Source organism: Bidens hawaiensis, unplaced genomic scaffold, assembly GCF_021521415.1.
Source record: "Bidens hawaiensis isolate Kalapana, Puna unplaced genomic scaffold, B.hawaiensis_p1.1 tig00011635_1, whole genome shotgun sequence".
Taxonomy (NCBI): domain Eukaryota; kingdom Viridiplantae; phylum Streptophyta; class Magnoliopsida; order Asterales; family Asteraceae; genus Bidens; species Bidens hawaiensis.
Window position 1 is genome coordinate 145,669 of NW_027491913.1, and position 11,627 is coordinate 157,295.

The following is an 11,627-nucleotide window of genomic DNA, read 5'->3' on the forward strand; positions in this document are numbered from 1 at the left end:
GGGAGCTCAATCACACAGTTTGTATGTAGATCAATTCCAAATTTGTAAAGAAAAAGGCCTAGAGCCACTTCTAATGGAAACGATTCTCCTTCAAATTGAAGCTGATGATTTTACATTTATATTTTATGAACTTTGCACATGGAGATGCCGGTATCCGCCGCATCAAGTGAAGAATCGTTGCGCAGGGAAGACGGCAAAACCCGCACAAACCCAAAAGCATCAAACCTTCACGTAGGTCAGTTAATGGGGAAAGGTTCAGCCATCCCACTATGTGAAAGTGCCGGTATATCCGCATGAATCCTGGTAGAGGAAGCTGAACACTAACCTATTAACAACCACGCGTTGAACGGTCGATTCGAACACTAATGCCGGTAGTCATCGCATCAAGAAGAGTCATTGCGTGGGGAAGGCGGCAAAACCCGCATAAACCCAGAAAATGACAAGACCTTCATGCAGGACAGTTAAAGGGGAAGAGTTCAGCCATCCCACTATGTGAAAGTGCCGGTATACCCGCATGAATCCTGGTAGCGGAAGCTGAACACTAACTCATTAACATCCGCGCGTCGAACGGTTAAAAGTCATTCTGAAAGGATAAGGAAAAACCTACGCGCAGGTCAGACATCGGTAAAGTTTAGCCATCCTACCAAGTGCAAGTGTCGGTCCTATCCGCACACTCACAAAGGGGGAAGCAAAACTTCAACCTACTGTCAACCACATTCAAGGTTAACTTATTCTAAACACTTGGGAAATCGCTAATTTAAACTAAGTATGCAAGTCATATAAGGTTTATAAAGCAATGAACCCAAAGGAAATAACAGTCTTATCCACAAAAAGATTTGTATTTCACAAAGATATATTACAAGAATGGCTGGGTAACTACCCGCCTACAAAACAAAATCTAGTCTATCCTAGCAGCGGGAAGGGATCTTCAGAATCAAGCTTCAGGACCACTTCCACTTGGACCCGCCCCATCAGTGGAGCGTGGCGGTTCAAGGAAAGCCTTGAGGATAGCAAGTCCATCATCAGCAGCAGCGACTTCCTTCACCTTCTCCACCACCGGATGCGGGAAGGCGGCATATTGGTTCACTGCTTGGTCATATGCAGCTTCGGTGTCCATATCGAACAAAGGGAAGTTGGAAGGCGGGACGCCTTTCTCAACGAACCCTAGACCAAGCAGGAAGCCGGCCTTTTCCCCATCCTCATGAGAAGCGTTGAGGGCTGCGCTCATGGCATCATCGTAAGTAGTCTCTGAGAAGACCCGATGCACAACCTACAAAGAAAATACAAGTGTCAAACACCTTTTCTATGAACAAAGGAAAGCGTGAAGACGTAAAGCTAAACATACCTGAGTCAACGCTTCTCGAAGAAGCCAGTCCTTGGCAACCAGAGCTTCTTGAAGGGCGGCTTGAGCTTGAGTGCGGGTGCGTTCGGCTTCGCTTTTGTTTAGGTTGGCAAGTAGCACTTCCTTCGCAGCAGCCTCTTCAACACCCTTAAGCTTCCGCTCGGTGTGGTCAAGCACGCCCCTCTGGTCCAGGATCTCTTGGAGCTTCTTGGCATCCTCCATCGCCAAGGCATCATGAGCACGTTGGAGAGCCTCTAATTTGGCCTTGAGCTCCTCGTTCTCCACGCGTAAAGGCTCAGCAACGGCTTCAGCCTTGGTGGCCCTCTCGGTTGCGTTCCTCGCAGTCTCCTTAGCCAGCCGAAGCTGTTCGTTAACAGCTTGGGCAGCCTTGGAGCGGGCCTCGAGTCGCGCTTGAACCTCAACCTCGAGGGCCTTGAAGGCCTTCTCCTTCTCCGCAGCAGCTGCGGCCAACTGTTGGTTCTCCTCCCGAAGAGCCCGCGCTTGGGATACTTCCTTGGCGCGAGCTGCTTTCAACTTGTCGTTTTCACGACAAAGCAGCTCGACGCGCGGCTGCATCCGGGCTTGGAGAACCCGAAGCTCATTGGTTAGCCTACCCTCCTGGTAGCTAGCCATGGCTTCCCCCAACGCACCATGGGGAGCAGCGTGGCGAGCCCATTCCACGCACTCCACAGGGGTACGAAGGGTTGTTCCTCGGCGGATGTTCCATCGCGGAACATACACTTCATTGGAATCCAACACTGCAAAAGAAACAAAGCAGTTAGGAAAAGATGAAGAAAAAATATAAAGGCTAAAAGAACCCTACGCACCTGTAGGGTCGATCACAGGCCGATAGCCACCGAACCCATCGCCTGAACCTAAAGGAAATCCATCCAAAAGGTCGGGCAGATGGGAAGGTGACAAAGATTGGCGAGAAGCCCTGCGCGTACCTGATGGGCCGGCCGTCGTGGCCGGTGGCGGAGGCATAGTAGCGGTCGCCGTGGTCGCCGCCGCAGTCGCCGCCGCAGAATCTGCAGCAATCGTAACCGCCGGCTCGGTGAAAGATGCTGTAAAAATCGCACTTACCACCGGCGGTGACGTCATCTCGGCTGGAACAGTCGGCTCAAAGGAGTGAGCAACTGATCCAGCGGAAGCAGGCGCAGGCGCCTGGGTCGTCGCCTCAGGTAGGCTGACCGAGCCTACCGTCATCGGCGGAGAGGTACTCCTCTGCGCTCCACCCTGGAATGCGTCAACATCCACGCCTGCACAAGAAGATAAGTATTTCAATAAATTTATAAAGTGATAAATCTACAAAGATAAGAAGGATGTTTGTACTTACGGGTTTTCTTGAGCTTGAACGTACGGACGGGCGGGGACGAACCCGATGGAGCCGGTCTCTTGATGCCGGTCACCGTCGTCGTCATTGGTTCTCCGGAGGTAACAGTCGTAGCCTCCGGAGCAGTGGTCTTCTCACCACCGGGGTTCCCCGCCACCTCTTTGTTATCTGACTCGGTGTCAGATAGGAGCACTGGATCGGCTGTGGAGGCCGCCTTCTCCTTCCCTTTCCCGCCGGCAGCCCTCTTCTTCCGCACCAGCGGAGGACCATCTGCGGATTCCTCAGAAGAATACAGGATGTCAGGAATTCCAGCAGCGGGTACAGCATTGAGGGGTGGAGGAGAGAATAACGCCTTACCTGGCCGCCGGTGGCTCAGGATCTCGTGGCCCAGCGGATAGACCTCCACAAACCGATCCGCTGTTTGTTCCAGGATGGGCAACTCGTGCTCGTCTAGAGCACGAGTACCCACCCTCACGGGACCGTCAGCTTCCCGCGGGTACAGGAGCGACTCCAAATCATTCCCCTCTGAAAGAAAAGAAACAGTTAGAAGACAAACTCATATCAGCAAGAAAGACAAGACATACCATAAGGAATAGAATTCAAACCGTATTCGAGAAGGATGGGAAACCGAGACGCCTCCTTCCATACCCGGCTCATCCCCAGCATCACCATCCCGGACTCCGGAAACCGGTAAACCGGAGACTGGACCCGAGATATCTTCGCGAACCATTCCGCCTCCTGGTAGTTGGAAGCGTAAAGGCTCGGAAGCGCTTGCCCCTTCTTAAACTTCATGGCAATGGGGATGGCGCGGGGAGAAATGTAGAAGAACTCCCGCTTCCACGATCGGAGACTGCGCTCGGTTGCGCAAATCTTCAAACCCTTGATCCGGGTTGTCAGGGTGTACCACCCCTGGATGCACCTCCAAGTATAGAAGGTCATCAGGCGGTCCACATAGGGCTCAATGCCCAGAATTCGGCACATCCACTCGAAGTGCCGAATCTTGGCAATCGCCATCGGATGCACTTCGGTCAGGTGCACACCGTGCCTCTCCAGGACACGGTACACAAAATTTGTCAATGGGAACCTAAGGTTCCCATAAACAAAGAATGCAGCATATACCCTGATCTTGCCACTGGGGGCATCGTACACAGTCTGCTGAGGTTCAGGAAACTCAGGCTCAAGAGACTCAAGCATGAATTTCCTGACAACATACTGGTACAGATCGATAGGCAGAGCACACTGGCACTCGCCAGCAGTACTCCTATCGTCGGCTACAGCTTATGAGAAGACATATTGCAGAGGAAGAAGAAACGATTTCGGAGGAATGCTCAACTAAATAAGAGAGTATTCACCAGAAATCGCCTTAGAGATGAAGAGAAGAAGTGAAGATGTGAATTACAAAGGACCCTCTTCCCCTTTATATAGGGATCGCAATTAATGCGATGAATTTAATGCGGAGGAGAGAGAAATTAAAGGTGCAATGAAACCGTGACATGTGGCACCAGGCAAGCTGGCAACAGCTGTTGAAAGGACGAGTGAATTTAATTTAGCGGCCACGCGCCCGAAAAATCACGCCCACGCGCCGTAAAAAGCGTCTGGAATGACCATATAATGTCACGTCGCCATAACTTCCAGCACGTCCTGACACAGTCAGAAGAAACCGTCGCACGACGACTGTTCTTATCCTTTCACCAACTTTTCAAATTTCAAAAATTCAAAAAGATTCGAAAAGTAAGCGGGAAAAAACCCCTTACCCTGGCTATCCAGTTGACCGTAAGACGGCTGCGGGTACAGTGTTAAGGCAAAACCCTTCACATACCTAGCACCCGCGGGGAACAGAGGCCAAGAATACCCAACTATGAAGTCGGGTGCGGGTACAGTGTTAAGGCAAAACCCTTCACATACCTAGCACCCGCAGGGAACGGAAACCGGAAAAACCCAATTATGAAGCCGGGTGCGGGTACAGTGTTAAGGCAAAACCCTTCACATACCTAGCACCCGCAGGGAACGGAAACCGGAAAAACCCAATTATGAAGCAGGGTGCGGGTACAGTGTTAAGGCAAAACCCTTCACATACCTAGCACCCGCAGGGAACGGAAACCGGAAAAACCCAATTATGAAGCCGGGTGCGGGTACAGTGTTAAGGCAAAACCCTTCACATACCTAGCACCCGCAGAGAACGGAAACCGGAAAAAACCCGACTATAAAGCCGGGTGCGGGTACAGTGTTAAGGCAAAACCCTTCACATACCTAGCACCCGCAGGGAAGTGAAGCCGAGAAAATCTTGGCATTCCACCCAACTACAAAACGGGCACAGGTACAGTGTTAAGGCAAAACCCTCCACATACCTAACACCCGTAAAAAGTCATACCTCGGCACCTAATTGTAAGTCGGGCGCGGGTACAGTGTTAAGGCAAAACCCTTCACATACCTAGCGCTCGCAAGGGATTAAACGCCAGGAACACCTCGGCAACCATAAGTCAGGTGCGGGTACAGTGTTAAGGCAAAACCCTTCACGCACCTAGCCCTGCAGGGATTTAACGCCAGGGATACCTTGGGAGTAAAGTAACTAATAAGACGAAGTGCGGGTACAGCGTCAAGGCAAAACCCTTCGCATACCGAGCACTCCATGGGAATTGAAACCAAGAAGGATCTTCTGGGCCATGCTTGCAGAAACGGGATTAACATCCCCGCATAACGGGAACATCAAGAACTAGGTTGTTTGAAACTTCAGGATGGAATTGGTGGTTATAACATGATTGATCACTATGTTCAAAACCACCAAGACCTCATGGAGAATCTACACAAAAGGTTCTAAACGCTCCTGACTTGCGGGGAGATTACAGACCTATCCGCATCATCCCATAGATCAAGCAGAACATTGGGAAATTCTGCGTGACATTGGGAAACCCGTGGGTAAGACTTCCCGCGGGAAACCCATAAAACTAAACCCTTTTCAAAAACCCCTTGCTTAAAGTCCAAAAGTTCACCTCACTTTATTAAACATTCATGAGTAGAACATTGGACTGGGGGGACTTGAAGAGGTAGGTCCCAGCAGAGGTGGTTAGGACCCGCAAGACTTCCTTAAAAGGAGACGTCTGCGCAGTTGAACACGCAAGACTCCTTAAACGGACGTCTGCGCAGTTGAACCCGCAGACTTCACCATAGGGACGTCTGCGCCGCGACCTACCAAACTCGCAGGACCCACCACGCTCAGAGTTGTGACGACCTCACATGCGGTACGCAAGCTGGTCCCGTAGGAAATGCCTCCCTATGGTTTCCAAGTATCCGCCTGTTCCCGCAGGAGTGGATACCCGCCATTAGGGACTGGCCACCCGCGCAGCATGGCTACACGCATAAGGCTCAGACTCAATAATAATTCAGTAGTCACCTGAAGAAGGAATGAGCAAAGCCGGGAACATTCCCGCATAAAGGCGGGAGGGGGAAAACTCCCGCCTAAATGAGCCAGTCCGTATAATAATGGAGGATCTTTTGTGTGATACCTGACGAGGTATGGACAAAAGATCTGACCAACGATACGACAGCTCACTGACAGCAGCATGGCAGACAACACGCCACAGCACTGTGACCAATAGCCGCCGCCTGCTCACCAACTCCTGCCATATCACGTACCTAGCCTGTAGTTGGTGGAAAAGGAAAAAGTGAACAGCATGCCTGGCCACTGTCAGCCGCTACCTATCCACCAATTACCAGCAGAGCACGTGCGTAGGCCACAGTTGGCAGAGTAGTAGGCCGGCTAAACCTCCTTGGAAACCCACCTTCGGCTATAAAAGACATCAAATGGTAATATCATTTCATCATCTAATATCTTGTATAATTTACCTGATAACTGCTCTAGTATTAATAATATACTTATATATTCAAAGGGTAATATAGACTGATTCTCACGCCGGAGGGTGGTCACAAGGAGGAACCCCCCCCCCCCTTTTCTTAGTGACGAGCTCACGGTGTCTGTTTTGCAGGTTATCGGAAGAACCATCTTGCCGGAATTAACCCCTCGTGGGAAACGTCTATCTAACCCTCAGGTTACTCGTAATCTGTCGGGGTTCGACTGGTGTTTCTTCACAAGCTCATCCCTATAGTCATATCACAGTTCAATCGTGGGCTTGTCGAGCTTTTCAGCAGATTATTGGTAAAATCGTGTATTCCATAAATTTGCAGTTAAGACATAATACACAAAATAATAATGAATTAACCCGCCATATGCCTCAACAATTTTTCAAACTATTCCTTTGGCGGGGCGGGCTTAGCAAACGAAAACTCATCCTCATTTCTTGTCTCATCATGCTGGGTCGACTCGTGCAACTCACTAATCTCGTTATCACTGTGATAGTCAACCCTTACATCAAGCAAGCGTTGACTAGAAGATTTGGGAGTGAGTGGTTCCGCTTCAATATCTGATGTGTCCGTGTCATCATATGTGTAATTAGAACGTGTGGAGTGGCCGGTTGTCTTGAACCGGTGGAGCATGGCTCCAGCTGTTGGGAACACGGTTGATGCCATTGAGTGAACCGGGCTGGCACTAAGACTGTTGTTTGCTGTGGACCGGCCCGGAGACCTTCCGCCTAATTTGTGTTTCTTCTTCACTCCCATTCGCCATTGCTTTATGGCCTTGGCGGTTTGTTCGTCAAAGATGGATTTCTTCATGTTTGAACCCATCTGCACGTAAACCATCATGTTAATATATTGTGTCTAAATCATATACGAGTTTAATAAATAAAAAAAATAATAGTAATACATGGACAGAAAAGAAAAGAAGTGATTTAAGCATAATCCTGAATATTATGGGTTTTTGTGGTACTTCTAAAAGAACTAGGGATGCTCATGCTTCAGTTGGATCGGTCTTGACCGTATCTCTGAGCTGAACCGGAAACTACGATTTTTGAGAAACTAACCAAACCATACAGGCTACCGTTTTCTTAACACGGAATCTTACATTTGACCTTCTAAATATTTAATGGTTTAAGAAAAAGAGTGAAAAGGAAAAGTTAAAGCACAAAATGGGTTACATTTATTATCTATACGTATTATAATTAAAAATCCTTATACGTATTATAAATGTTTCATTTCTATACGGGGAAAAAAAATCTTTTATTTTTTTCATTAAATTGTATGCATTAATATAAAAAATAGTTTAAGAAAGAGTTTATATTCTTGGCTGGTTCCAAACATTAGTGAAACCCAGTTTTCCAAACCGTAAACTGTATTAATTCGGTTTGGGTGGTACAGTCGATTTCAAACGGTTTTTAACGTCACAAAAAACTAGGACAAAATCTCATTTCTCACCTCAAAATTTGAACATAAAAAATATTTAGTTGTGAGGTTTTAGTTTACCCAATACTTTTTTATAAAAGCATCAAAATGTTTCAAAACTACAAATACTGATTCTTTGTGTCACTATAACTCATTACCAACCGCAGGTCCGCAACGGTTTTCTATCGTGAATGGTATCAACTGTTTTTTAGTTAAATTTCATCATTTGACTGCTGTGAATAAAGTACAATTCAAATTGGCCCGTTGTCTAACCTGTGATAGAAGCGCGTATAGAGGAAGAGTTATATAGCTGCACAAGATTAAAACTCCAACCCTGCATTAAACCGCAAACAGAAGTCAACAAACAGTCCACAGTTGACCATCACAAGTTGACCATTGACCAAATTCTTACCCAAGAACAAGTTTGCCTATCACAAGTCTCATATTATCATGGAAGCAAGAATTGATGCTATACTCATACTGTTCAACCACAAAAAAAAAATCAGTATCGCATTACTACATAATAACTCCAAATATAATTCAGAAATTGAAAAATTTAATAATAATAAAACAGTTTCATTACCCAAATCCAAAAGAAGTAGGTTAACTGGAAAGCATTCTGTGAGCACAAGTATAAAACAGGGTTAATGACACAAGAAGTATAAATAAATAAATATTTATTAATTAATTTTCATTAAGTACCTGAAATAGAGCAAAGTGTATGAGATGAAGCATGAGGCGTGGTTTTGAGAACCAAAAGTGTTTATCAGAGGCTTGTACGAGAGGAATCCCTTGAACCACTGCATGTCTTTCGGTTATCTCGAGAGCCATTTTTGTTAAAATGACCTGAAGTTTTGTTCCAACAGCTAATATAATCTACAAGGAAAAATAGATCGTGGGTCATGACACGAAAAAGAATTAGGTTTTGGGTTGTTGTGTGTAGCCTGTTTAATAAACGGGCCATGTTCGGGCTGACCTAGTTAATCTGTTTAATCAAACAAGTTGACCGATATACCAGTTTAGTTAAAATGTCGGCCCATAAGAATGACCCGTTTGACACCCCTAAATTTACGGGTGGTCATCTTTCCCTTTCAAATAGTCTTTACACAAGTGGAAGCATGTCACTTACGACTAACGGAGCTAACGAGGCCCAAAACAACGTCTGCCAGCCTGCAAGAAATATGGATTTTAGATGTTGACATTGACTTTTTTCTGTGTCAAGCAGATTATACTTCACTTTTGATATCAAAACATGTTCTAAACATCGTTATGAAATTTCTTGAAAATCACATTTAACTTACATGTAGAAAAAGTACTAGGTTTGACTCGGAAAGTGTTAATGACTTACCATTAACATTTAGAAGCAAAAAGATGACAAATGATGCCCAGAGCACAGGACTGACATATTCAAAATTATAAAAAGTTACAGAAAATATAGACAATAAAATTTTAATGCAAATTATTATTAACGTTACGAGTGCCAAAATGTTATGTACCTAACTCCCACGACAACTTGAAAATCATCCTCTAAAGACCGTTTAATATACTTTTGGAAGTTGAATTTAGTTCCTGGAGCTAAATGAAGCTGAAAGAATACATAAAAAAATCATCAGTAAACTAAAACAATAAATAAATAAATAAATAAATAATTATGTTCAAAGAAAATAAAACAAAAGTCTCACATTAATGAATCCGTTTCGCAATGTCATATAATCTGACTTACTAACAGACCTAAAAAATTGACGGAAGAAGCATCCCTACATTAAAAAAAAAACTTATATCAGAAAAACACATAAAATAAAACCTACTATGTATGTTATAGCCCAGTATGCAGCCGAATGGGCCTTACAATGTAAAAGAAGATCGGGATTCGAGTCCAAAAACTCGTATGCGCTCTCACGAATGACGTCTCATGGGTAAGCCTGAACCGTGAAGGATCTGTAATTTCCATGAAATATTTAAAGTTTATTACTAAAATCAACAACAATGGTATTTCCTTAATTTATTAAAAAGTCACTAAAAATAAAATTACCATTGGAAAATTCGTAGTCGGGGGATAAAGCCTCCCCCTCCCACTGCTTCCAGCCACGGATCTGCAAATTAAAGGGAAACGCATAACATTAAACATATGTTTATAATCATATATAGCTCATTAATTGTTAATAAACGGACAAACAAGTGACAAAAAGCTAGTAAATGTAATGTACCTTTAATCTCCCGAGAGCCATTGTAATAGCGGTGTATACAACGTGCACAACGGCTAAAAAGAATATGAGTATATGCAACTGATGCAGCCCGTCTACAGTTATAATCGGTACCTTCCCCTATCAAAAATAAGAGCTTTATAACTTCCATACCATATTCAACTATCCAACTTTGACCAATTTTGACTAACTTTGACCAACTTTGACCAACTAAGTTACCTTCTTGCAGGTTGACTCAGGGGCACCAGCGAGAATTCTACGGTGCTCCTCATACCATAGAAGCAACCGGTGGCCCCCTTTTTCTTCTTTCTCAGCTTTATGATTCTTAGCACATGGCAACATTGTATCCACAACATCAACCGGGATGCATATTTTTGCAATGTAATATTGACTAAAAGTCAATATTAATGAGATAAACCCTAGAATCATCAACTCTACACATTCCCAATAAAATAATCAGAAATAAAAACCAATTCTTGAAAGAAAAACATATGCAGTATTTTGAATATTGAAGTTGACTTTAGTTTACCAGCTTTGACTTTCTCCAAAGCTTCATACAAAGCTTTCTTATGCTTGTCTGTAAAAAACTGATTGAACTAACATTGTTTCAGTAACCTCAAATTTCAAGATTCTTCAAGAATTACAACAAAAACTAATAAAAATCGAATCTTTAGTAAACTCTAAGCATCCTATTTTAAGGGTCAACAATAAAAAGCAGAATCAAGCTCCTGTCTAACCTAAAAATAGCAAATTTAAAAAAAAAAAAAAAGATTCAAATCCAAACAAAATTAGGGAAAACTGTCAAAAGTAACAATTAACATAAATGAAGACTAATTATAAAAAAGCAATCACCTTTCCAACTCTATGCAAAACTTTCTCTAAAGCAATGGACACAATAATAATAACCGCACAGACACCAGCAACTGCCCATGTCGGTGTTTGATCCAGTTGCCGTACTGCTTCACTTGTACTATCTCCGGCCATATTTTCCGACAAAATAATAAAAAACTAAGGTTTTTGGTACATGGGTTTTGAATATTTAGATGCTTATATAATAATAATGGTGGGTCTGATTTTGGGTTATAATTTTGACTGTGATTTGGTAAGAAAGATGGAGAAGGAGAAGGAGAAGAAGAAGAAGTACAGGGGAAGGTGACCTGGTGGCTCAATGCTATCTGTTTACACACACGCGTTGTCGTTTATTATTATTATTATTATTGACAGGAATAATAATTAATTATTACCAAGTGGTAATTAGTTTAATGAAATACGCCGTGTTCCTTGGACGAAAAGTACGAACCTTAAAGTTATGTCAGAGAGATGAACCATTAAGTATTGGATATAGGTGACAAATAACAACGAGAAACGAGTTAGAATGGTATTGGATTGTGTTTTATATGGGTCTTGCTAGGGACACTTCACACCCTTTAATATGCCGTGTATAGGTCTATACGCGGCGTATAGTGTACGATAG

The 11,627-nt window shown here is 44.2% G+C and overlaps 1 protein-coding gene across 1 annotated transcript; it reads right to left on the reverse strand.

Moving 5' to 3' along the window:
• Positions 1 to 6,909: 6,909 nt before the first annotated feature.
• LOC143538487 (MLO-like protein 9) lies at positions 6,910 to 11,173 on the reverse strand. The gene is made up of 15 exons (XM_077032042.1): positions 11,006 to 11,173; positions 10,683 to 10,740; positions 10,373 to 10,587; positions 10,157 to 10,273; positions 9,982 to 10,042; positions 9,799 to 9,887; positions 9,632 to 9,706; positions 9,446 to 9,534; positions 9,298 to 9,347; positions 9,079 to 9,119; positions 8,652 to 8,825; positions 8,533 to 8,568; positions 8,362 to 8,429; positions 8,223 to 8,283; positions 6,910 to 7,355 (listed from the first exon to the last, which is right to left on the reverse strand). Exons 1-15 carry the CDS (start codon positions 11,135 to 11,137, stop codon positions 6,921 to 6,923), a joined length of 1,701 nt encoding a protein of 566 aa, XP_076888157.1. The 5' UTR covers positions 11,138 to 11,173; the 3' UTR covers positions 6,910 to 6,920.
• Positions 11,174 to 11,627: the final 454 nt, after the last annotated feature.